Below are 21,789 nucleotides of genomic sequence, written 5' to 3'. Positions count from 1 at the left end.
AGAGACAATCCCCAAGGCCACCACTGTCCTTAGCGAGCTCCCCCTAAAACAAAATGGCATAAGCTCCCCTATTTCAGAGTTCTCTGTCTGTCACTTGTCAGGACCCTGTGGAAGAGCCAAATGGGTTTTTGGTCTGGATCGGTTCCAAAGTAGGCGGCTCCCCGCCACCCCCTCCTCACTGCAGCCGAGTACCAACAGAGGGGACGAATGACAGGCTCGCTCATTTTTATCTTTACTAAAATATTTTCGTGCTGGGTAAAGCGGGCCCAGCCGGGAGGGCAAGAAATTCCCTGCAAATGAACAAATGATACAATGTAACCGTGACTCCAACAAGGTAGAAGCTTTTAGATCTTTCCCTTGGCCTTGTGTGCGTTTGCATTGTAATCAATGTATTGGATGTATCGCATTGTAATCAATATGTTGGATACAGTTTTTTTCTTTTCTCTCCAATACAACGTAGTACCTCATTATTTATATCAGAATGAAATAGGAGGTCCAGTCCCGTCCCAGACGCGAGATATAAGTGAGCATGTTATATTCTCTATAGATATAACTACATTTATTATTGACTTTAGAAGCATAGATTTTTCCAATTAAAAGGACCATACATCCCCTTTGTGCACACGGAACATACAGCCACATCTATTGAGGAACCAATACATTTGGGCATGTTGAGGATTACAAAACCCAGATTCCGCAGCTGCAGCGTAAGCTCAAGTTAAACACCGATTTCCACCCCACCCCCCCCATGACTATAAAGAAGGCTGCAGACCCGGACTCTATCCTAAGACCAAACTGGCTTTCACATGGAAATACGGTGGTGTTACCTTCATCAATAAAATATTCCCATATCCAAACATCTTTTCCCAACGTGTTTGGACAATTTGAGCAGAAACATCCATTTGGAGCTACGGCCCCTGTCACCTCGTTTCACTACTTTCCTCCCTTTCTTTCACTAACTCAAAATGCCTTTGACCCAAACGGATGCTTCCTCTGGATGCCTAAGCCCGCGCCCCGTGCCTCCCCCACGCCCAAGCCCTGATTCTACTAAAAAGTCCGGAATGGCCCTGATTGCTATCGGTGTCCCTGACTATATGAGAGAGGCCTGGCCACCACCTGGGAGCTTTGAGTCACCCTGGACATTTTCTACAGCCAGAGAAACGTCCCTTTGACCTTACTTTGAATTTTCCTTCCAAAATGAACCCTTGCATAGGATGAGAAATAATAAACTGTTATTGCATGGAGGAAGTTTGTTTTGTTTTGTTTTTAAATCTAGTTCCTAGGCTGATCCCATTGGTAAACAATTTGTATTTAAAGGACGAAAGAGTGGATGGTGGGACTCCCCGATTTTTCTCTAGCAGTATTGGGAAGTGGGATGTAAAGGCCTGCAAAAAATAAACACTATTTCCAAGATAGTCCCAGGTCGCCTAATCCACGAACTCTGGAATTCCGTCAATAGCTTTCCCAAGATTGCCGCACATATTTTAGAAGCATTTTTCTTCACCAATGACGTCTTTTTCGCGTTCATCTCCAATAAGGTTAACATTTCCAATTTAGCTGCCCTGAACCAAGCTGATAGATGCGCCCTTTGCTTTCAAGGATCTCTATCAAAAATTTGCTTTCTTCAGAGATCAGCCTCTTTAGCCATCCCTGGCTTTCCAGTGGCCTTTTCATACAATTCAGAGGTTGCCTGTCTTCTCTCCTGCCCTCTCTAAATGGCCCTTCACTCTCCTTGAAGGGGTAGGCCCAAGTACGAAATATGAAAGACCCTCCAGAACCCAGGAACCCAGTGAACCAGACTCAGAGTAAGGAAGTCACCCGAGGTCTCAGCCTCATTCGGTAGCACGGGATAGTGAAAGGATGACCCATTTCGGAAATTTAGAGAATGGAGGGAGAAAGTGAGTTAGGTCAGCTTTTCTCCCGTGATTGCATGCTTCAGAAACTGGGCCTGTTTTAGGAAGACAGCGAATAAGAATGAAACCAAAAAAAAAAGGAAAATACATAAATATATATGGAGAGAGAGAGACGGAGAGTGAGAAGGAGGGAGCGAGAGGGAGGGAGAGAGAGGACAACGTAGCCTAGAAAAATAGAAATTAATTATGTCTGTTTAAATCTAGTTTTATGAAAACCCTGACGGAGAGATTACATTATCAGAGTTCATGCACAATGCAAGCTTTTGAAAATCCGTATTTACCAGTACCTCTTCCCAATTCTGCTGGTGCAGAACTCTGAATCTGCTCGCTGCCCAGTGGCCTTCCCTCTTCAGAACAAAGGTCGCCCACTAGGCCAGCTTGCGAATTAGGGAGCAGCACTAGAATGGGGGGGACTAGCTGTCCTGCAGAATATACAGCAAAACATTCCAGCGAGGGATTGAGCCCTCTGATTCTGCCTGAGTTTAAGGCTGCAACCGGTAAAACTTTTAGAGGGAGAGACCTCGTCCGACAAAACACCACCCGCCACACACAACTGCAGCTCTACAAAAATGACCTTACTCCCTTACCACTTGCCCGCTTCTCCAGGCAGCTCCACCAAAGTTGTGACAGTAGAAACAAGACAGACAATTGCTTCTAAGGAGAACCCTGAGTTAAATCTCCAACTTTTCGAATGTGTCCGAGCTCCGTTTCTCTTGAGCCCCGGGGACCTTGAACCCAAAGCGTGGGCCGCAGGCGGGGTGGCCACCAGGCCTGACCAAACCCTCAGAGCCGTTTTCAAACGGACACCATCTGAGATTCGAACCTTCAAACTTGTGGGCACTTACCTTTTGTGGGGTTCCTAAGGCACTGTCCATCTCTTCCGCTGGCTCTCCCTTCCCGTCCTCTCGAGTGTATGGGAGGTGTATTTAAATGCGATTAACAATCTATCTCGAGGACCCCCTTTTGCGACTGGGAACAGGGGAAAGTGAGATAATTTAAACGTGCTTCTCCTAGGATCTGAAAGGAACAAAGGCCAAGCCAGCTTCTTGCAGGGCTCCGAGGCTCCCACGGCGGCGGCTTTGACATTGATCGGAAGCGCGCCACCTCGTGGTCGCCATTCGTCTAGGACTGAGCGCGAGTCCTCTGTTTTTAAAGACGGCTCCCTCTCATAAAGAGAAGCTGGCGAATGAGGCCAGACCGCTGCTATTCAGATCTAATTTTTACATCTAAGAAATTGCTTCAAAACCTCGGCTGGGTTTATAGCAGAGCATTCCAAATATGCAAATCGGCCGGTCACGGACGGGTTTATGACCACATTGTCACAGCAACCAAGAGGATGTGATTTTTATTGGGCCAGGAAATCAAATCCTCCGACCAGGGAGCAGCTCTAGGCCTCCACTCTCTCCAGCAACTTGCCGCGAATTTCAGTTAATTTTTAACTAGCAAGAAAAGGAAGTCCCTGCTTTCAGCCTGGAGGGCTCAGAGATTCCTCTCTCCTCTTCCCCTCCCCCCCCAGCCCCCCACACCCCCCCCCCAACCCCTGCCATTCCTCAGTATCCTGGCCTTTCTGTCTGTGAGTCTGTCTGCTTAATTTCCTTGCCAGGCATCTCTCTGTCCATCTGGCTGGCTTTTCAACCTGCATCCAGCAGGCCCTACCAGTCAGATAAACAAACAAACAGACACAGGCTCCCCTTCCTCACTCTCAGATTATATCCCTCTCCCCAGGGCCAGACGCCCGCCTGACTGGGTGGGTGGGTGGGGTTGAGGGGGTGGGGTGGTCAACAAAAGGTCCTGGCTGGTTCGCCCTTCACCTCAAGGTTACGGGTGATGTCCAAAGCAAGATAGAAGTTCAAAGCCAGCAAACAATAAGAAAAGTGGACTACTTTCTACCCCCCCCAAAAAATCCCCCAACAAAATGGAAAGGAATAAAAGGGAAAGGCTCCCTTGTATATCAATGGAGAGGAATCCCCCTTTGGAAAGATCCCCAAGAGCTACCCCCAGCCCAGTCCTTCTTCATTTTTCACACATTTTGTCTCCTGATGTACCTTTCCGGGCTAACTGATTGATGAAGATCCTGGACCAGCGCACCACAAACCTAATTCCCCACCACCCCATCCCTGGGCTTAGCTCAGAGAAGCTTGGGAAGGTGAGAAGAACAGAGTCTGTCCTGAAGACCCGCTCTGAGAAGCACCCCAACTCTTTGCTATTGGAGGCTAAAGTCAGGACTTTCTTTTAATCTGCTTTGGCCAAGGTGGTGGAGGCTCTGGGGACGGACTCTTAGCCTAGTGACCCCCATTAAGTTCCTACCCCTCCAACATCGATTTCCTTTGAACCTTTTCATCTGAAGCCTGGGGTACCCTTAGGATGAAGAAAGACAAACCGAACCAAATTCTCTCTAGTCAGTGGAGAGTGAGTGGGCTCAGTGTTTCTCTTTTTCCTTGTTCCCTATTTGTGGGTGATTTGATTTCAGGCATTTGGTGAGGGGAAGGAGTCAGGGAGAGGAATGTCACAAACCAGGATAAAAATGATCAAGTTTCTACTTTTTTTTTTATTTTCCTTGTGCCCCGTTGCAGTGTATACATGCAGCCCAATACCTTGGCATACGAAAAGAACACTGTACATACATAGAGACGATACATTTCTCAAAACAGTGATGGAATATGAAGATACTGCATCTCACTGAATCGTGGTAAGGCAGGACAAGGCCCCGTTTGGTAAGCTAACTGTCCCCCAATTCGTTTGTAGGTACCCCCGATTTTGCACAAGTTTGAAAAGCCCCTTCCTTCCCCTCTCCCCCCAAATTAAAACATGTAAAAAAAAGTATTCAAACAAAATAGGTTATGGTTTCTTTATTTACAAGTCTTGTAAAACACTGTTCCTGTATGAAACATACATTCAAAATTCTCACCAGTAAATTAACCTCGCCATGAACATCGCTCCCTTTGTAAACAGATATAGAACCTTAAATATTTTTTCATTCTTCCCTTTTCTTTAAATTGCATTTTTCTTCCATCGCTTTGGTTCCTGCAGGGAAATATATATATCTCTATAGACTATTTCTCTTTTAAAATAATTGCAAACAACTCTCCTTTCCTGGTGGATTTCGGGCAAAGCTTTTTAGGACACGGAGTGGTAGGAGGGACACACGAGCACGCACACACACACACACACACAGACACACACACACACACACACACACACACACACACACAACTGGAAGGGAGAAAACAGAACCAGAGTATTTACATTGTCTGCCTGCTCTGCCCGGTCGCGGAATTCCTGCCTCCCTCCCTCCCTCCCTTTGCAAACAACACTGGATGAAAGGGCTTTTAATGATCCAATGTCAGTGCATTGCACAAATCCACGTTTCAATTAAGTGTTGGGTGGGATTTGCCAAACTCGCTCTCCACAGGTATTTCCTGAAGAAAGTTTGGGGAGTCAGCAACAGCCTGCAAGGGGAGTTTGTCTTTTCTCTCCCTTCTCCCTCTGGTCCACTGTTGAAGTTCAGGGGCTCAGCCCGAGCCCCGGGAGGGCTCTCTCCAACGCGACTACTTCCCCGCTACAAAACCCAGAGTCTCTCCAGGTGGGCAGAGGGCTGGGGCTGCTGGGATAGCACTTGTTTGTTTTCCCAAAGGGATCGGGCGAGTCGGTACCTGAAATCTTTCAGAAACATTTCCAATGTTCCATCTCGTATGTCTCTTTTCGCATCGGCTGTTGGAGAGAGCACTGTTTGTCTTCCTTTCCATTGAGGGGAAGTGGGGACCCTGCTCTCACTGAACACTCCCCTTCTTCGGTCCCCTACCCCTTCTCCTCCCTCCTCCCAAAGTTTGCAGTTTGTTCGTGGTGGTGTGTTGTTGGTTTCCTGTTCTTGTTTTTGTTTTTTCCTTTCTAAGTTTGATTTCGCACTAGTCCTCGATGCATATTCTGGGTCTCGGACACTTCCATCCCAGATCAGCCATCCTGTACTGGGGCCCAAGCAAAGGGACCTACAGCTAGGTGTGGAGATCCCTTCCCTCTTTGTCCTATGCCTCCCTTTGGAAACTAAGGAGATAGTCTCCTCATAGCCCGGGTGCAGGGTCTGTCACAGTAAAAGGTAAAAGCTCCGCCCTGGGGCATGGAGTGACCAAAATACTCCGCGTAAGGGCCACAGGGGTCCCAATGGAATGGATTCCAGTTGATATGGGAATAGGACAATCCCATTGTCCTCCATAATAACGCCAAAACCCCACCGAGGGTCCAGGGCGCTGTTCTGGCGTGTGAACCCCACAGTTCCCTCTGTCTCTCGATTCTACACCTTCCTCCTGAAAAGTCACCGTGTGGCTTGACCTTGTCAAGGGCAAAATCTGAGTTTAATCTCCTCTTGAAAAAAAAAAAAGCCCCACGAACCCCCCAAGGCGGGACCGATTCTTAGAGTAGCGGGTTAGCCGAGTAGTACTGTAATCGGTCTCTGTTAATTTTTTTTTCTTTCATGCGTCTGTTCTGAAACCAGATTTTGACTTGGCGGTCGGTCAGGTTGAGCATTCGAGAGAGCTGGAGACGCTTCTCCTTATTAATATAGACACTGAAGAAGAATTCTCTCTCTAGTTCCCGAATCTGGTATTTTGTGTAGGGGCAACGTTTTTTCCGGGTCCGCTGGCCACCTGTGGAATGAGAGAGAAGGTAGAGAGGGTGGCTGAGTCTGGAGGTAGGGGTGGCCTTGAGGTTTCAACTTAACCCCTTAACCGGAGGAACATGGGCAGGGAGCTGGGACTCCCAGCTCCTTTGGGCTAGGCACTCCCCTAGTCTTGCCTCTCTCGGGCTGTCTCGGCTACCAGACTCCTCCTGACACCTTCTTCCCCTTCTCCAGCCGACCTCGTCTCTCTAAACCAAAGCCGGGCCGGGCAAGGGGATCATTTCTGCAGGAAACTGGCCGAGGAACCTAGCTCTCCTCACACGACCCCAGGCAGAGCCCAGATAAAAGTCAGTACTTCAAGCCAGACCGCCCCCCCCCGCCCTCAATGAAGGTAACACACGAGACTCCAGATCAGAAACGCATGTTCTCCCAAGCAACAGGCTGCAGGGGCTGAAGCTTTTAAAGGGGGCCGGGAGCTACCCTGAAACTCTTACGGCCCTAATAGACTAAACAAACAGCTCACGGAAATTTCACCTCCTAGCACCTGGGGCATCTTTGCGTTTTTCAAGGGGCACAGTAAGACCTCCTTCATCCCGGCCATGGCCATCGGGCTTGGGTTTGGCAAACAATCTTTCCCCTTTTTTTGTCAGAGGCAAATGGTCATTGAGTCTAGACTTGGCCAGTCGGTCCCGACTCATAGCCTGCCCTTGGTTAAAAGCAATGGCTCCTGGGCAGAGCCGTCGCTTCCTCTAGCCCCATAACCGGACCCTGATCCTGCCTTCCCCCCTCTCTCAAGCAAACTCCCCGAGATTTCAGCAAATACTCCCCTCCTCTCCGAGGTCCCTTCCAGATACGATCCTCCGCAGGTAGGGCGGATGTGGAGAGACAGAGCCCGGTCTCTCAAAGCCTTGGCAAGCTCGGTCTTAAAGAGGGGTTGAGGGGAGAGGGAAAAAAAAAACCCCACAGACATAAAAAACCTCCTTCTGACAGATTGAATAACAATTGCGAGGAGGAACACGCCGCCGGACAGAAGGCGGCCAGTAATTGCCACAGTGCCTGAGTAAAATGGCTTCCTTTGGACAAAAAGGCCAGCTTTGGGTTAATTTGTTTCTTTCTAATATATTGCTAGCGTGGGCCGTGAGGGCTGAACTAGCCGGGCAGCCCGGCTCCCTCTCCCTCGTTCTCTTAGGAGGTGGTTACACATCAGCCCTGCCTTTGAATGTGGGCCCCTAACTAGACTCTGGGCGCAACACATGGCTTTTATAAAAAGCGCTGGATTACCTCGGTATCAAAGGCTCCGGGTTCTCTTTCGGGGGTGAATTTACAGGCGCCCCCCCCTCCGCTTCCCCCCTTCCAGAGGGCTGACCCCGGAGCGGGAGCCTGGACTCTGGGAGGCTGCCTGGGGGAGTGAGGGGGGTGGGAAAAAAAAGAACCGGGGTGGGTGCTTTTCTTTCCTTTTTTTTTTTTTCAGGCCTCCATTGGCCAGTGGGTATTTCACGGCCAATTTCAGCCCTCGCCACGTGATCGCGCCTTTTTATAACAAAGTTTTGTTGGGGGAAATCTAAGGGCCCTTCATAAACCTTATATGCTTATAAAACAGCATATAAAAATTTAACAGCGGGGCTGCGCTACATTTCCAAGTCCCCTCTCGGAGAGCGCGCGGGGCGCTGCCTTTATACCTACTGGAGCCGCTGGATTTGTCCTCATTGTTGCCGGAAGATGACTCCGGGCTGCTGCCGCTTTCAGTCCGCCGGCGCCTCTCCTTCTCCTCCGCTGAGGCCGCCGCCGCTGCCGCCGCCGCCGCATTCTCCCTGCCGCAGCCACCGCCGCCGGCGTCCGAACTTGAAGTTGGCGGGGCTGCTGCAGCAGCCGCGGCCGCCCCGGCCGCCGGGGGCATTTTGTCCGCGCCCTTGTCCCCCGGGTAGTCGGAGGAGGTGGCGGTGGTCAGGTTGTCCGGGGGGCCGTACGCAGTCTCGAAAAACTGGTCGAAAGCCTGGGGCAGGACCCCATTCCTGCCCACCGTGCTATAGAAATTGGACGAGGTGCCCGTGGTGGTGGGGTGATGGTAGACGTTGGCGGAGTTCTTGGCCAGCATGTCGCCCACACTCGCGCTGCTGGAGGCGGGCAGGCATTCCCTGTGCATGAGCTCCTCTGCGGAATAGCAGTGGGGCAGGTTGGCCCGGGGGTGCCATTTACTGGAGGGCTCAATGGCGTACTCCCGGAAGGTCACTTCTCTTACAGGTTGTACCTGGGGGAGGTTGGACGAATAGGAATATGTCATGGGGCGAGAAGATGGGGTTTGGGGCAAAAAAGAAGGGAGGCTCGAGAAATCAGGACCCGAGACGTAGTAAGTACAACTGGGCAAATACATGTTAGACGAGCAGGGCACGCGCTCATCAAAATCCATCCTGGGCTACCTCGCTCTCGGCGCATTAGCTGAGCTCCACATGATTCTCTGATGCAGCTGCGTCTTTGAAGCAGATCCGTGAAGTAGAAATTTGGAGACGTAGGCTGACGTGGAAATCTATCCCCATCCTTAGCAGGGAGGTGCTGGTCATGTGACCAAATGTTGAAATTGACAAGCTGCGAGTCTGGGCCCTTTCCCCCCCTTCCTCCCCAACCCTCCCCCCCCCCCCTTTCCTTTCTTTGTGGCCATCTCAAGGGAAGCAAGAGATCGGCACTTGGTATTCTCACCCAAGGCTCAGTAATCTCCAGTGTAACTCATGTTCGCTGGGGCACCCTCCGAGGACCGCCGGACGCGTGACAGACCTTGCTTTGCTCCCCTGGGGGGGGAGGGTGGCTCGAGCCTCTGCCTCACTCCCCCCCCCCCAGACTTCAGACCTCGACTATCCGTTTCACCCCTCCCCCCTTTAGCAGCTTGCTAGCCTTAGCCAAGGTGATATTGTGGAGGCATAGGGACTGGGGCTGGGGGGGGGGGGCTTGTGCTTTCTGTCTCTGGTTCCTCCTCGGGCTCTCTCCTTCTCCCTGGCTTCCTGGACTCCCCTTTCCCACTGCCTCCCCCTAGTCGTTCCCGTCAAGGTCTCCTGCTTCCCACTCGCCCCCCTCCCATTTCCTACCCCCGGTCTATCCGTTTCAGGACTAGCCTCAGTCTCTGTGAATGTGCTGGGCTGGAGCTTGTCCAATTTGCACGGTGGCTCCATTACACGCTCGCATTCACGGTCACTTCCGAGGCGCTCCAATAACTCCCCTCCCTTTACTAGGGGCCTCAGCAAACCCCCAAGGCGATTTTCACCCGGGCTTTGCCCGACTTACTCAGCCATGCAGGGCGTTCGTCTCACCCGGGATCTTTCTAGCTCTTCGCCCCCACTTCCTCTCTTCCTACTGCCCCCCCCCCCACGTTTCCACGCTTGTTCCCCAGCTTCGGAGCTCCCTGATGCAGAGGTCTGGACCGGGGGTGGGTTGGGGAGGGGAGAGAGGCTGCATGCTCTCCTCGATGCCTAGCACTGATGGCTTGGGGAACCAATGGCCATGAAGCGAGTCCCGGCTCCACAAACACTTCGAGTCTTGCTTAATTGCCACCAGCCTAGTTACTCGGAATTGACAAGTAAGACTCTTTCCAGGAGCAGGCTGGATGCTCGATGACTCCCCAGCCACCGCTTCACCGCAGCAGGCAGACCCAGGCAGACCTGGGGAAGGGGTGCTGGGGGAGTGGGTACCCCCAAGAAGAGAATAGGAGGAGCTGTTTCTGAAAACACGGTGAAGGCTTTGCCTTTCTTTACTTGAAAGAGAAGAGCGAGTAGGCAGCGGCGGCTGGGCAAGGCAGGGACTTAGAAAGTCTCGGTGTGCATCCCACAGAACGAGGAATACCAAGGAAAATAAAGAGAGAGCCAAATACAGCACCTTTAGAAGGAGGCAGCTGGACAAAAGAGATAGACAGAAAGAGACAGAGATACCCAGAAAGAAACAGAAACATCCACAGAGAACCAGAGAGACACGCAGAAAGACAAGAGAAGAGACAGAGACAGAGTCAGAGACAGATAGTCGGAGAGAGACAGAGAGAGACGCTTGTGGTTATTCCGACAATCTAATTCTTATTCGCTTTAGAGAAAGGGAAAAAAGTCAAAGAAGTGAAGGAAAATCCTGGCAGTTCTGCCACATTTAATTGCCCAGTTTTGGGGGGGCGAAGAGGGAGGGAAAAATCGGTGGCCGTGGCAGCCAGCCACAAAGGGCGCTGCAGAAGCTGGGGTGCTTAGGAATTGATCCCACTTTCCATCCCTCTTTTCCTGGCTCTTTCAGGGGTAAGGTACCAAAAGGAACTCGAAATATGAAAAGAACTAACCTTTCCCATTCCCCGTCTCCCACTCCCAGAGGTCAAAAGTATCTACATATCTGGGGGGGGGGGATTTGCAGCCTAAATTCAAAGATTTCTAGTATTTAAATGTCAACATTGATTTATTTATTTATTGCTGAGCTGACCGTAACTGACTTAATAACAAATCTAATCATGTTTGCTCCGGGAAAGAAATATTCTCATTACGTATTTTCGCTCGCCAAATGATGGCTCACCATTCCATTTGAATACCTGCTATAAATATCAATAATACGCAGTAATTACTTTGTAGTGGAGTAAACTAATTTATTAGCATTTATGTTTATATGCCTTTTTTTTTTTTTTTTTACAAGGATTACTTCTCACAAATCACATCCCTCGGACACCACCATTTAACGAACTCTAATCAGGGTCTGCGGCAAGAGGACCTTCCAATTCTTAAGGTTGGCGGAATAAATTTCAGGATGATTCCATCATTCCCAGCTCACCATTTCTGTCCTCTGTTGCTTGGGTTGAGGTAGATAAATAAATGGGTGGTGTGGGGGAGGGACAGCGCTGAGGGGAAGGGAGTAGGAAGTTCTCTACCCTAGAACATCAGCAAGAGATTGCATTTCAAGGAAATAACGTGGATTTCCAGAGGCAACTCCAAGGTTGTAACACGTTTTCTTCCTGCCTGCTCTCCTCTCCTTCACTTACTCTCGGAAAAAGAAAAGGGGAAAAAAAAAAACCGAAGAAGAAAATTGTACCTCTTTGGAGATTTAGGGCTTTTCCCTTTTTCTTTCCTGCGCTGAGGTTTCGATATAAAAATTACAACCTCCCCCACCATCCACTCCCCCCTTCAACCATCCCCCTCCCTCCAACAAAAGGGCTGTCTGAAGGATTTCAGTGACTTTGAGATAACAAAGGCGCCACCATCGCGGCTTCGCCCCGCCCCTGGGCGATGGCAAACCTATTCTTGCACTTGTATGAGGGCTTTTAAGGCCATAATTGAACACGGGACGTCTAGGAGAACCGAAAACTGTTCTAGACAGACCTCCGACTTTATAGCCCTTTGGCAGTCAACTTCAGCTTGGGGTAGAGCAGACAAACCCGCGGTCCTCAGCAGTGAGATGGACGTGCCACCCTACCCACAGGTCCTGGCTGTTCCTTTTTAATTAACTGCACCCCTCCCTTAGGGGGAAAAGTGACCCTGAAAAGGTTGGTATGAGGGTGTCAGTCAGTTTACCTTTTTCAGCTCCATATCTTTTTTTTTCCCATCGTGGCAAGGGGGGCGGTTTTCACCTTTACCCTCATCACCCCCAAGGATATGTGGAAACAAAAACGATTTCAAGGATTGCACTGTGTAGAATGAGAGGGGAGAGGGTGGAGGTGCAGCCAGGGTGTCTGGTCTGAGGAGGGGGCCTGGCTGTGACTTTGGGTACTGGCTGGGGGTGGTGGGGGAGGTTTGCAGTGGTTACTGAAAAAACTGAGCTGTGAATAGCACGTATGTGAACTCCCAGGAGTAGAGCTGTCCCAAGAGAAGGCTTTGGAACCCAAGGGAGGAAGAAAGGCCAACTGCGTTTGGCAAACCTTCTGGGACTGCTAGTGGGGAAGGCTGGGAGCAAAGAGGCAGGGTGTGAGGGGATAGGGGAGAACCACCCCTGCAGTCAGAGCAGTCCTGTTCACAGCTTTATTTGCTGTTAAATGAAACCTAACTCATTACTCTCCCAGCCTACACGAAATGCCTGGGCGGGAGATAACTGGGGTGGAGGGGGAGCTGGTTGTTTTGCTCATTTTTTATGAACAGGAGAGAATATTCGTTATTGGGGAAGAGGTGGTGAAGGGTGGGGGGAAGAGGCTCAAGGCTGCCAGGGAAAAGGCGTAGGCAGTTGATTTTGACTTTGCTCTTTGCCTGTCTGAAGCTGTTTCAGGAGGCCCAATCCAAGGGCACAAAGCTCACTCAGCTCAGGAAGAGAGCCAGCGGACGTGGGAAGGGCAGGCAAGAACCTGGGCACATCAGGTCCCTTTTCCCAGGTTCTCCAAGCTTTCCCAGGTAAGGAAGAACCAAAGCTCTGACGTTTGTCAGGGCGATCTGGTCTTGCAAACTGCATTTTCGCACAGGGGGGAAGATAGTCAAATAGCCTAGGAGATAGACCTCATAGCTTGCATTCGATTTATTTAATTTTATTGGTCAACATGGAGTTTCTTAAGAGCTTTATGTAAAGTGCCTAAAAATTCCTTCGGAGGAAGGAAAACAAAGCCAGGAAGTCTGGACATTTGGATTTGCGTCCTTCTGATGAACAGAGGCAAAGAGTACAATTCCTTCTAGCTGTTGTGTAAAAACTTCAAGGTCTCTACAGCTTTGGGAGAGTTGGTTACTCTGGTCCCGTTGGATGCATGTTTGGGTGAAATCCATTTTTGCAGAAAAGAGAGAAGGAGGAAAAAAGAGGCCACATCTGCTGGCATCCAAGTCACCTAGGACAGCAGTGATCCAAAGCAGACTTGGAAATGCAGAAGCGCATAACGAGCGGGGCTGGCCGGAAAAACAAACCAAACCCTCGCCTTGGACTTGGCGGAGGAGCCAGGCTGGGAACTCGAGCTATTGTCCAGTTTCCCCGGCCTCTCTGCATCTGGGCCACCGCCATCGGTGGGCAGTGGGCTAGAGAAAGGCTGGGAGGTGGGTGGAAAGCTGGGACCCCGTTTCGCCCTCATACTCCGAACTTGGGCTAGCCATTTCAATCAGAATTGGCTCTGGGCCGTTCGCCTCAGACTTTCTTTTCTGGATAGGGACCCTCTGGCCGCCGCTATATGGTGGGTGGGCTCCAGAGGCGAGTGCCCAAAGGGAAAGATGTACTTTATGCTGGTCTGAAGTCCCCAGTGTCCACACACTAGTCTGACTTTGAAAAATACACCTGGTTTTGATTTGAGGTCTTATCGCATCAATTTTCCCACCCCCCTTTTGGAGATATTTTCTTCCTTCTTTGCTTTCTTTTCTTCCTCCCCTCTTTCTCTCTCTCCTTTCCTTCCTTCCTTCCTTCCTTCCTTCCTTCCTTCCTTCCTTCCTTCCTTCCTTCCTTCCTTCCTTCCTTCCTTCCTTCCTTCCTCCCTCTCGAGAAGGATTGGATATGTCTCGAATCGAGGCCATTCTCCTCCACAGGGCTGACACTTTTCGCTTTTCTCTTGCCTGCTCACTAGCAACACACCAAGGCGGTTTCTCCTCCAGGATCTGGGCCCAGAAGTCAGGGCTTGTTCGAAATCGGAAGTCACCCATTCGGACCCATTTTAGGTGCAAGGAAATGCCCAGCTTATGAAATCTCGTCCCAATGTAAACATCCTCTTGAGTCTCAGCTCGGCAGCCTTCTTGGAGCTGGGACATTAATTTCTTCAATCCCCCTCCGCAGTCAGATTCTCCCCACCTCCGGCACACATCCTCCCTCTCTGCAAGCCCAGTCCTGCTGACACGGATGCGTGCAGCTCCCACTGAGAGTTCTGCCTTCCTCAGCCGCAGTCTTCAGCCCAAGTTCCCTTCCTCGGATCGCCAAGGAAGGATGGCTACTAGTAAGATCGGCCATCCAAAGGCTCCCCGCTAAGAGGAACATGGGCACAAAAGAATGGACAGGGGGAGTTGCTGGGGCTTGGCAATTTCCCGCTGGATTCTAGACCAATGCAGACGGTCATTACCCTCAGTTACACTTCAGCTTGTCCTTGGAAAGCCAGATCTAAGTCTTTATCTTCGCCACCCTCTTTCTCCTCGTCTCTCTCCGATTCCAGGGACCTGCTGTTGATTCTCGTCCAGCTGGAGGCTCTGAGACTCAGCTGAAGCCTACTCTGTGTGTGTGTGTGTGTGTGTGTGTAGGTGGCTAAAAGGCAGGGTACTGAATGAACTTTGGAGTGGGATTGGGACAGTGGGGCAGGGAGGGATTCAATAAGGCCACTTCCCTGATAATCAAGGAGTCTTTTTTTTCCTATTTCCTCTTCCTTTTTTTTTTCTTTTCTTTTCTTTTTCTTTTCTTTTTTTGCCATAATCTTGGAAATTAATTTGGCCATAACAACTACCAAGGATTTGTCCTCTCTTTTGACTCGTCTAGACGGCTGTGTCCCCTCTATCCCCTCTCTCAAGCCTCTCAAAAACAAAAAACAAAAAAACCCCGAAAAACCACCAAATCCAGAAACAACAATAGCCCCTACAAAACTAACGCGTTAACTCATTTCTCTCTGTGTCTTCTCATACAGGTGCAAGACTCCACAAGCATCCATGGGTGGGGAGAAGAAACATCTAGAACGAGTGGCCTCAGGATGTTGGCTGCTAAAGTCAGTTTTTAAGGTATCTTAGACTTGTGGAATCTCGGAGAAAAAAAACACATTTTAAAGCATATATATGTATTTATACACGTGGGCACGCGCACACATATACACTTAGACGCATATATATATATATTTTTTAAGGGCGTTAGAGGTTCCTAGTGCCTCATATTTGGGACCTGCAGATATGGTAGTAAAAAAAAAAAGTTAGATGGCCAATTGGGGGCAGCTAAGTTTTCTATGTAAGTCACTGGATATGGATGTGTGGTTTGTTGGAGGAAGTCTACCTCCCCCCCCCCCAATATTTCATCCAGGAGAGGCCACACAAGCCCACCCATGGCTTCCTTTCTCTCATTTCAGAGCTCAGCTGCCGCTATAGTTAGAGCGCAAAAACTCAAGAAAGCAGCTATGATCATCACCAGGTGACCTGAAGAATTTGTGCTTATCCCTCCGCCATTGGCCCCCTCTCAGCTCCCCTGCTCACAAACCCAGCAGCCACACCGCCTTTGGCTCCTTCCCCACTGCTGTTCAGACAGGCTTGACTTGGTATTTGTGCTTTCTCAAACCAGTAGTTCAACAACAATAATAATAACACGAATGATACCTATCTTCATGGTGGATAGTTACCTATTCTAAATCTTTCCTGCCACCAATATCTTATGAATACGAGCCTAATAGACACCCTAAGAATTCCAGATTCTGTTTCCTCTATCTCTGCGTATAGACTCTCTTGGTTCGGTTGGGAGCAAAATCTGGTTAATATGTCCAGGTTCCCCACACTGACTCCGGAGGGAAGGAACATTTTTTTAAAAAATTCTTCTGACGATTATTTTTATTCTCATTGCTGTCAAAAGTTGGGAGCCAGGGAGGAGATCAAATAGACAATTCTTCCAAGGAAGGTTACTTGAGTTCCTGCAGACCCCCATCCTCCCTGCATCCTTTGGTTCAAGAAGCTTTGTATTGAATGACTATTCCGATAGGGTTGTCTTTCGGTCTGATTTTGTTGGCATTTATTAATCAAGAACAGAGTCAGTTTCCCCTGCACTCGTCTTCTGAGCTCATCTGGGGCCAACTTTGTCTGGCTTGGCCTGGAGGCGCTTTCAAAGACCAGAGGGAGGACTCTCCCTATCGGGTTAGGGGTTCTCCTCTTCCCCTCCCCACTGTGCTGGGGCCTCTGTTCCAGCCTGGCCAGCCTTGTTTGCTAACGAAGAAAGCCTGTTCCTGCCTCTCAGGCCCTAGTGGAAGGACAGTAGCTGGGCACACAGCTCGGCCCTGAACAGGGACTAGCTCCGCTTCTGCTTCTCCTCTTGTTCCCAAAGAAATAAAGAGTAGCCCCGTGTTTTGGATGCTTTGTCTCTCTGTTTTTGCTATGTTTTTTTTTGGGGGGGGGCTGGCCCTGGAGGTGTGTTGTTGGGGGTGGTGTGGGTGATAGGATGAGGGGGGAAGAAGATCTCTTTAGGAGCATTTTCGGTTCTCTGTCGCCCTCCATAATTCTGGTTACTCTTGACTGACATTCTATCCAGCGGGCAGCAGTTCACATTTCAGTCTGGTTGTAACGAAAATCAGGATGTGGCTCTTGGGCTAACGAGCTTTGGCCCGGGCCTAGTCGTTTCAGGGTCTCCCCAAGAACTCCACAGACTGCCTAAATGCACACAACCCAGAATCCTTTCCCTCAGTTAGCAGTGAACAGATGGGGGTGTGTGGATATCGGGAGGAGGGAGATTCTGGGCTTTTCTTTCCTTTTCAACAATGATTTCCAGGGGCCCCCTTTGGATTCATTTTGAGCCGTCTGGTTTGCTTTAGACATGTGCCAATCATTACCCGCAGTGGGGATAAGGCTGAACAGCGGGTGGGCAGGAGCGATTAAAAACGCAGGCGAAGTATTTCGGAGCTACAGACGCCCTAGGAACAGGCCGGAGGCACGAAGAGAGTAGGCCTGCTGGGGGGTGCTCGCTGGGCCCTGGCAATTACCCTTCCTGTGTGTGTGTGTGTGTGTGTGTGTGTGCGCGCGCTTGCGCGCTTGTTTGTTTGTTTTTGTTTGTTTTGTTTTGTTTTGTTTTGTTTTGCCAAAATGGATAAAGGAGAGACAAGAGAGTTTTGCCCAAAACACCATTATGAATCTCTGCAGGACTTGGTTCCGTCCTATCTCAAGGTCACCAGGGCTCAAAGTCCTGGCGCTGAGATTCAGGACCTATCAGATGCCAAAAGCGGTGTGGGGCAGGGGGAGGGAGGGGGCCTAAGGGAATCGTGCATCAGTGGGGCTTCGGGAACCCAAAGAAGGGAGGTAGCCCTCCCCCTCCCACATGGCACCCAAATTGCCTCTCCTTCCCACTCGCAGGCCCTCTTGGCCTCATTGCCCCCAGCCCATATTTAGGCTTTGTATCTGGGCACCTAAAAGGCCCCTGGGGCCTAAGCCCTAGCCTTCTTTCAGCAAACTCGGCCAGACCAGCCTGAATTTTACAAATGGAAAAGAGGAAGCAAAAAAAAAAAAAAAAAAATCCGAAATAAACTGCCCAGGCCCCAGCCTGCCCAGGAGATCTCCAGACAGGATCTCAATCCAGATCGACGGCACCGTTGTCTTCCAATAAGTCCCCCTCTAAGCCCCAAGCCATGCACCAGCCCCACCCCACCCTTGAGCGCTTCACTCTCTCGACTCTTACCCTGGTGGAGACTGCATGCTCGAGGTGGCCGGTCCTTGGTGTCAACGCAGTGTCCAGAAGAAGTCTGCAGAGGGGGCTCAGGGTCCTGAGGCAGGCCCTGCATACCTCCTTAGCCCCCATAATCCGCTGATGGGCTCTTCTCTCTCTCTCTCTCTCTCTCTCTCTCTCTCTCTCTCTCTCTCTCACTCCCCCCCCCCCCCCGAAAGGGATGAGGAGAGGCCGACCAGCCATCTTCAGCGGCAGGATTTGTTTCTTCAGTCACTTTATCGGCGGAGGAGAGGGAGGGAGGCATGCAGATAGACGGTTTTCAGAGCAAAACAACCCCCTCCCAAAGGAAAAACACAATAATAAAGAACACGTCGGTACTCCAAGCAGCCAGGTTTGCTCTCCTTCAACATTTTGCCAGGAATTAACAAGTCTGAGAGAGAACAAAGTCACAAAGAAAGCCTGGAGAGTTTCAGCGGCCGTCTCCATCCCCCCCCACCCATCCCCAGAGTCCAGGGTGGGCTCTGGAGAGGCCAGTGCCCCCTCTCTCTACTCTCTTTCAGCACGAAGAGAGCCTGGCCACAGACATGACCGTGGATGGCGCGCGAGAGAGGACTTGACCTTTACGCCGCTGAGGAGGGCGCTTTCTTTCACTCTACAGGGGGAAGGGGGGGCAGGGCGAGGGAGGGGGGAGTAAAGGAGGGAGGAGGAGAGATGCCTCTTTATCTCGGGAACTTTCTAATGCTATTCCACCCAATGGCAATCGGTACAGTCCCTATTCCTGTCCTCCTGTCTTGGGTAAACCAGAATTTCCCCTCCCCTCTCCACTACCTTCAGCTTCATACCCTCTCCCCAATCCCAGGCTTTGTGTAAGGTCGCCACCCAGCCTGAGAGCCTGGGGCAACAATGACGGCGGAGAGCAGAGCCTCCTCCGCCCTCCAGCCTGACCAGACCAGAAATGCAGCTATCCTTACTACGCCTAAGTCAACCAAGGCGGGTCCTCACAGACCTCTCCTCTATCTGGACCCTCCATCACTACAGGACCACAGCGTGTTCTGCAACATTTGACCCAGCAATGAAGGTCTCTGGCTCGGGGTGGGGGGAGAAGAAAAAGGCAAGATAGCCAAAGCTCCAGTCCCTCTGTTCTCAGATCTTTCTGGCGACTGTCCCTCTCAGGTCCCTAGGAGACCCAGCCTTCAGAAAGGGTCGGTGCGACAGGCCTTGGCACGGAGGGCTCATTCGTTGTTTTGTTTTTGCATTCTCCCTTAAAACAAAACAAATCTCGCCCATACCCGAGAATCAGCGTTCTCCTGTGTTTAGTCTTGGGCTCCTGATGCCTGATCATCAGGCCTGAGAAAGGACCTCCTGGGCCTGAAGCCCGAGTTCTAGGAAAGCTCTAACTGCCGCTAGCTCTCCAGGCAGCCCAGGCAGACCTTCTGAGCCGCTGGAGAGGCGGCAGACAGCTCCCAGGGCCACCCTCCACCGGCAGGGGCTCTGCAGGCGGGCCAGGGAACCCAGAACTCCCAGAACTCCGAACAGCGCCTAAACAAATACAGGATTTTCCAGCGGAAGTATTTGGTGGAGAAAAACACAGTTTCTTTTCAGCCAGTCTTAGAATTCCTTTTAGGAAATATGTCGCTGTCAAGTTTTATTTCCCGTTGCAAACCGCCGTCTTCTCTGCCAAGAATTAAGACGGAGTGCGATTAAATACCCACTTATTCTCTTGTCGGGAACCCTGGCCTGGTGAAGGGAAGGCTGGGGCCTGGTGAGGGTGGGGGCCCACACAATCTATCCAGCCTTTCGTTTTACCGTGTCAGACCTTCTCTAACAACACCCAAATGAATCCAATCTTTCAGAACCCAACTCCAAGGCTTCAGTGACGTCAACATACATCAGCTGAGAATGCCAGCCTTGGTCTAGGGCTAGGGTCGGAAGTGCCTAGCTGAGTCTTGGGAGCTGGCATCTGCCTCCCTAGCAGATCCCCAGTCCCACAGCCCCAAAACCGGTCTCGATGCCAGCGCCCTTGGGACACAGGTACACCCCGCCCTAGCCTGCTTTCTACTCACACCACACACTACCCTTCTCTCAGATTTTCCCAAGCTTAGAACTACTGTCAAGATCCAGGGATGTGTATTCGGGTACCATTTTGCTAAAACTTTTCGCTTTGTAGCTGGGATTCGTCCACCCGTCCCAAATGAAAGAAAAGCCTAGTGTGTATGTGTGCGACAGATCCCTATCCAAACCACCACCCTTTCTGTTCCCCCTATCTTGCCTCTATTCCCCCAGGCTTGTTTGGACCTTCTGAAATGGAGGGGTGGGGTGCTGCTCATGCTAGAAAGGAGTCTGCAAATCTGCCTTCCCGCGCCTCAGCTCAGATTAGGCGATAGCTCTGCAGCCCCAGGTCTGTGCCCGTAAGCAGACCAACCGAAGGAGGCCTGGGCCAGCCTGGCTAGAGGGACTTGGGGCAGAAGAATATTTATGGCCTCGCAGCTTTTCTCTTTTTTAACTGCAAATTAAAACAACAAACAAGCCGCGCCATCATCGCCCCCATCGCCCGTAGGTAGGAGCAGTTGGGGAGAAGGTGCGGAGTCCGCCGAAGGGGGCCCTTCCCGTTTCGGAAGGAATTAAGCAGCCTATTATTTACCCGCTGGCCCGAGCAGATGAAAACTTAATTGGCGTGCCTGTCCGGGGAGCGCTGCATAAATCTCCTCTCGGATATCGGCTGCATCTTTGCTTATGAAAAATGGGACGTGAGCGACTGGCTGGGCATTTCTCGGCTTCTCCGCCAGGTCCCGGGCTGTTGACACGCATTCGATCAAATTTAAAGGAATGCGCATAAATCAATGGCGGGACCGGGTCTTAGTCTCCATCTTCGAGGTCCGGGAGGGAGGGAGGGAGGGAGGGGAAGACTCCCTAGAGCGGCCAGCTCCAGGAGTCGGAATGGGATCTAAAGACCTTGTGTGCTCCAGACCAGCCGGGAAACCGTGGAAAGAAAGGGGCTGAAGAGACCGGTTCCAGAAAACACCAGCAAATATGAACACATCGACTGTTCCGAAAGTCTGCAGAAGCACTCAGCCTATCTCACTGTTGAGAAAGTCTTCCCCTTCCTCCTCTAGGGGACCCTCTGAGTTGAATTTCTGCACTTCAGGGTTTTTTGGTTTTGTTTTTTTTTAAGAAAAGACTGAATTTTAGGGGTGTGTGTGTGTGTGTGTGTGTGTTTTCCCCAACGGGTCCCATTTCACATTTTTTTTGTGTACGTATGTGCTTTGCAATTTAAAATAGGTCTATTTAAAGACTCCAGACTGTGCGTAAACAGCAGTGGAATGCACATTGCGACGTGTTACAAATTCTCTCTGTGAAATGCCTTTAATAAACTCTATTACATAAAAAACCCTGATGCAATAAAGAAGGCTAACGTGCCTAGCGTTAATCACTGGTGATCTGCCTGTCTCTTCTGGGTGTATACACGGTTGGGTTTGGGTTTTTTTAGCCTACAAGTCTTTTCCGGCCGGGTCGCAGCAGGGCTAGCCCAAGTCGAGAGTCAGTCAATTTCATGAATGTTTTCGAGCTGCACCCAAAGCCCTCCTGCTTTGCTTTTTAGGAGGCTTCAGGGGAATGAAGGAGGGAGGAAGAGAAGGGGGGGGCAAGCAGAGAGAGAGAGAAGGAGAGGAGGTAAAAAGAGGAGGAAGAAAGTGAAAGGGAGGAGGAGAATAAAGAAGAGGAGGAGAATAAAGAGGAGGAGGAAAGGGAAATGAGGAGGAGGAGAAGGAAAAGAAGAAGCGGAAGAAGAAGGAGGAGGAGGAGGAGAAGAAGAAGGAGAAGAAGGAAAAGGAGAAGACGAGAACTGCCTGGGCATTACCCAGCTCTCTCTGCTCTGTTGGTCTGTGTCAGGGCTCCACAAGCCATGGCAGCTACTATCATCATCTACCAGATTAACGAACATTTTAAATAAGAGAGGAGTGAAGGAACGCCATCAACATCATGGCAGCATCTCTAGAACCATAAAAATCTGCCTCCTCTCCAATCCCTCCATTCCCCTAACTAATC

General features: G+C 50.5%; 1 protein-coding gene across 1 annotated transcript; it reads right to left on the bottom strand.

Annotated features, from left to right (window-relative positions):
* Positions 1 to 6,320: 6,320 nt before the first annotated feature.
* On the bottom strand, positions 6,321 to 8,932 carry LOC114050678 (homeobox protein Hox-A11-like). The gene is made up of 2 exons (XM_027872537.1): positions 8,209 to 8,932; positions 6,321 to 6,553 (listed from the first exon to the last, which is right to left on the bottom strand). The coding sequence occupies exons 1-2, from the start codon at positions 8,930 to 8,932 to the stop codon at positions 6,321 to 6,323; spliced, it is 957 nt and encodes a 318-aa protein (XP_027728338.1).
* Between the last annotated feature and the right edge of the window lie 12,857 nt (positions 8,933 to 21,789).

This window comes from Vombatus ursinus, unplaced genomic scaffold (genome assembly GCF_900497805.2).
Source record: "Vombatus ursinus unplaced genomic scaffold, bare-nosed wombat genome assembly UNPS02014799.1, whole genome shotgun sequence".
Taxonomy (NCBI): Eukaryota; Metazoa; Chordata; class Mammalia; order Diprotodontia; family Vombatidae; genus Vombatus; species Vombatus ursinus.
This window is presented reverse-complemented; position numbering and strand designations above follow the sequence as displayed.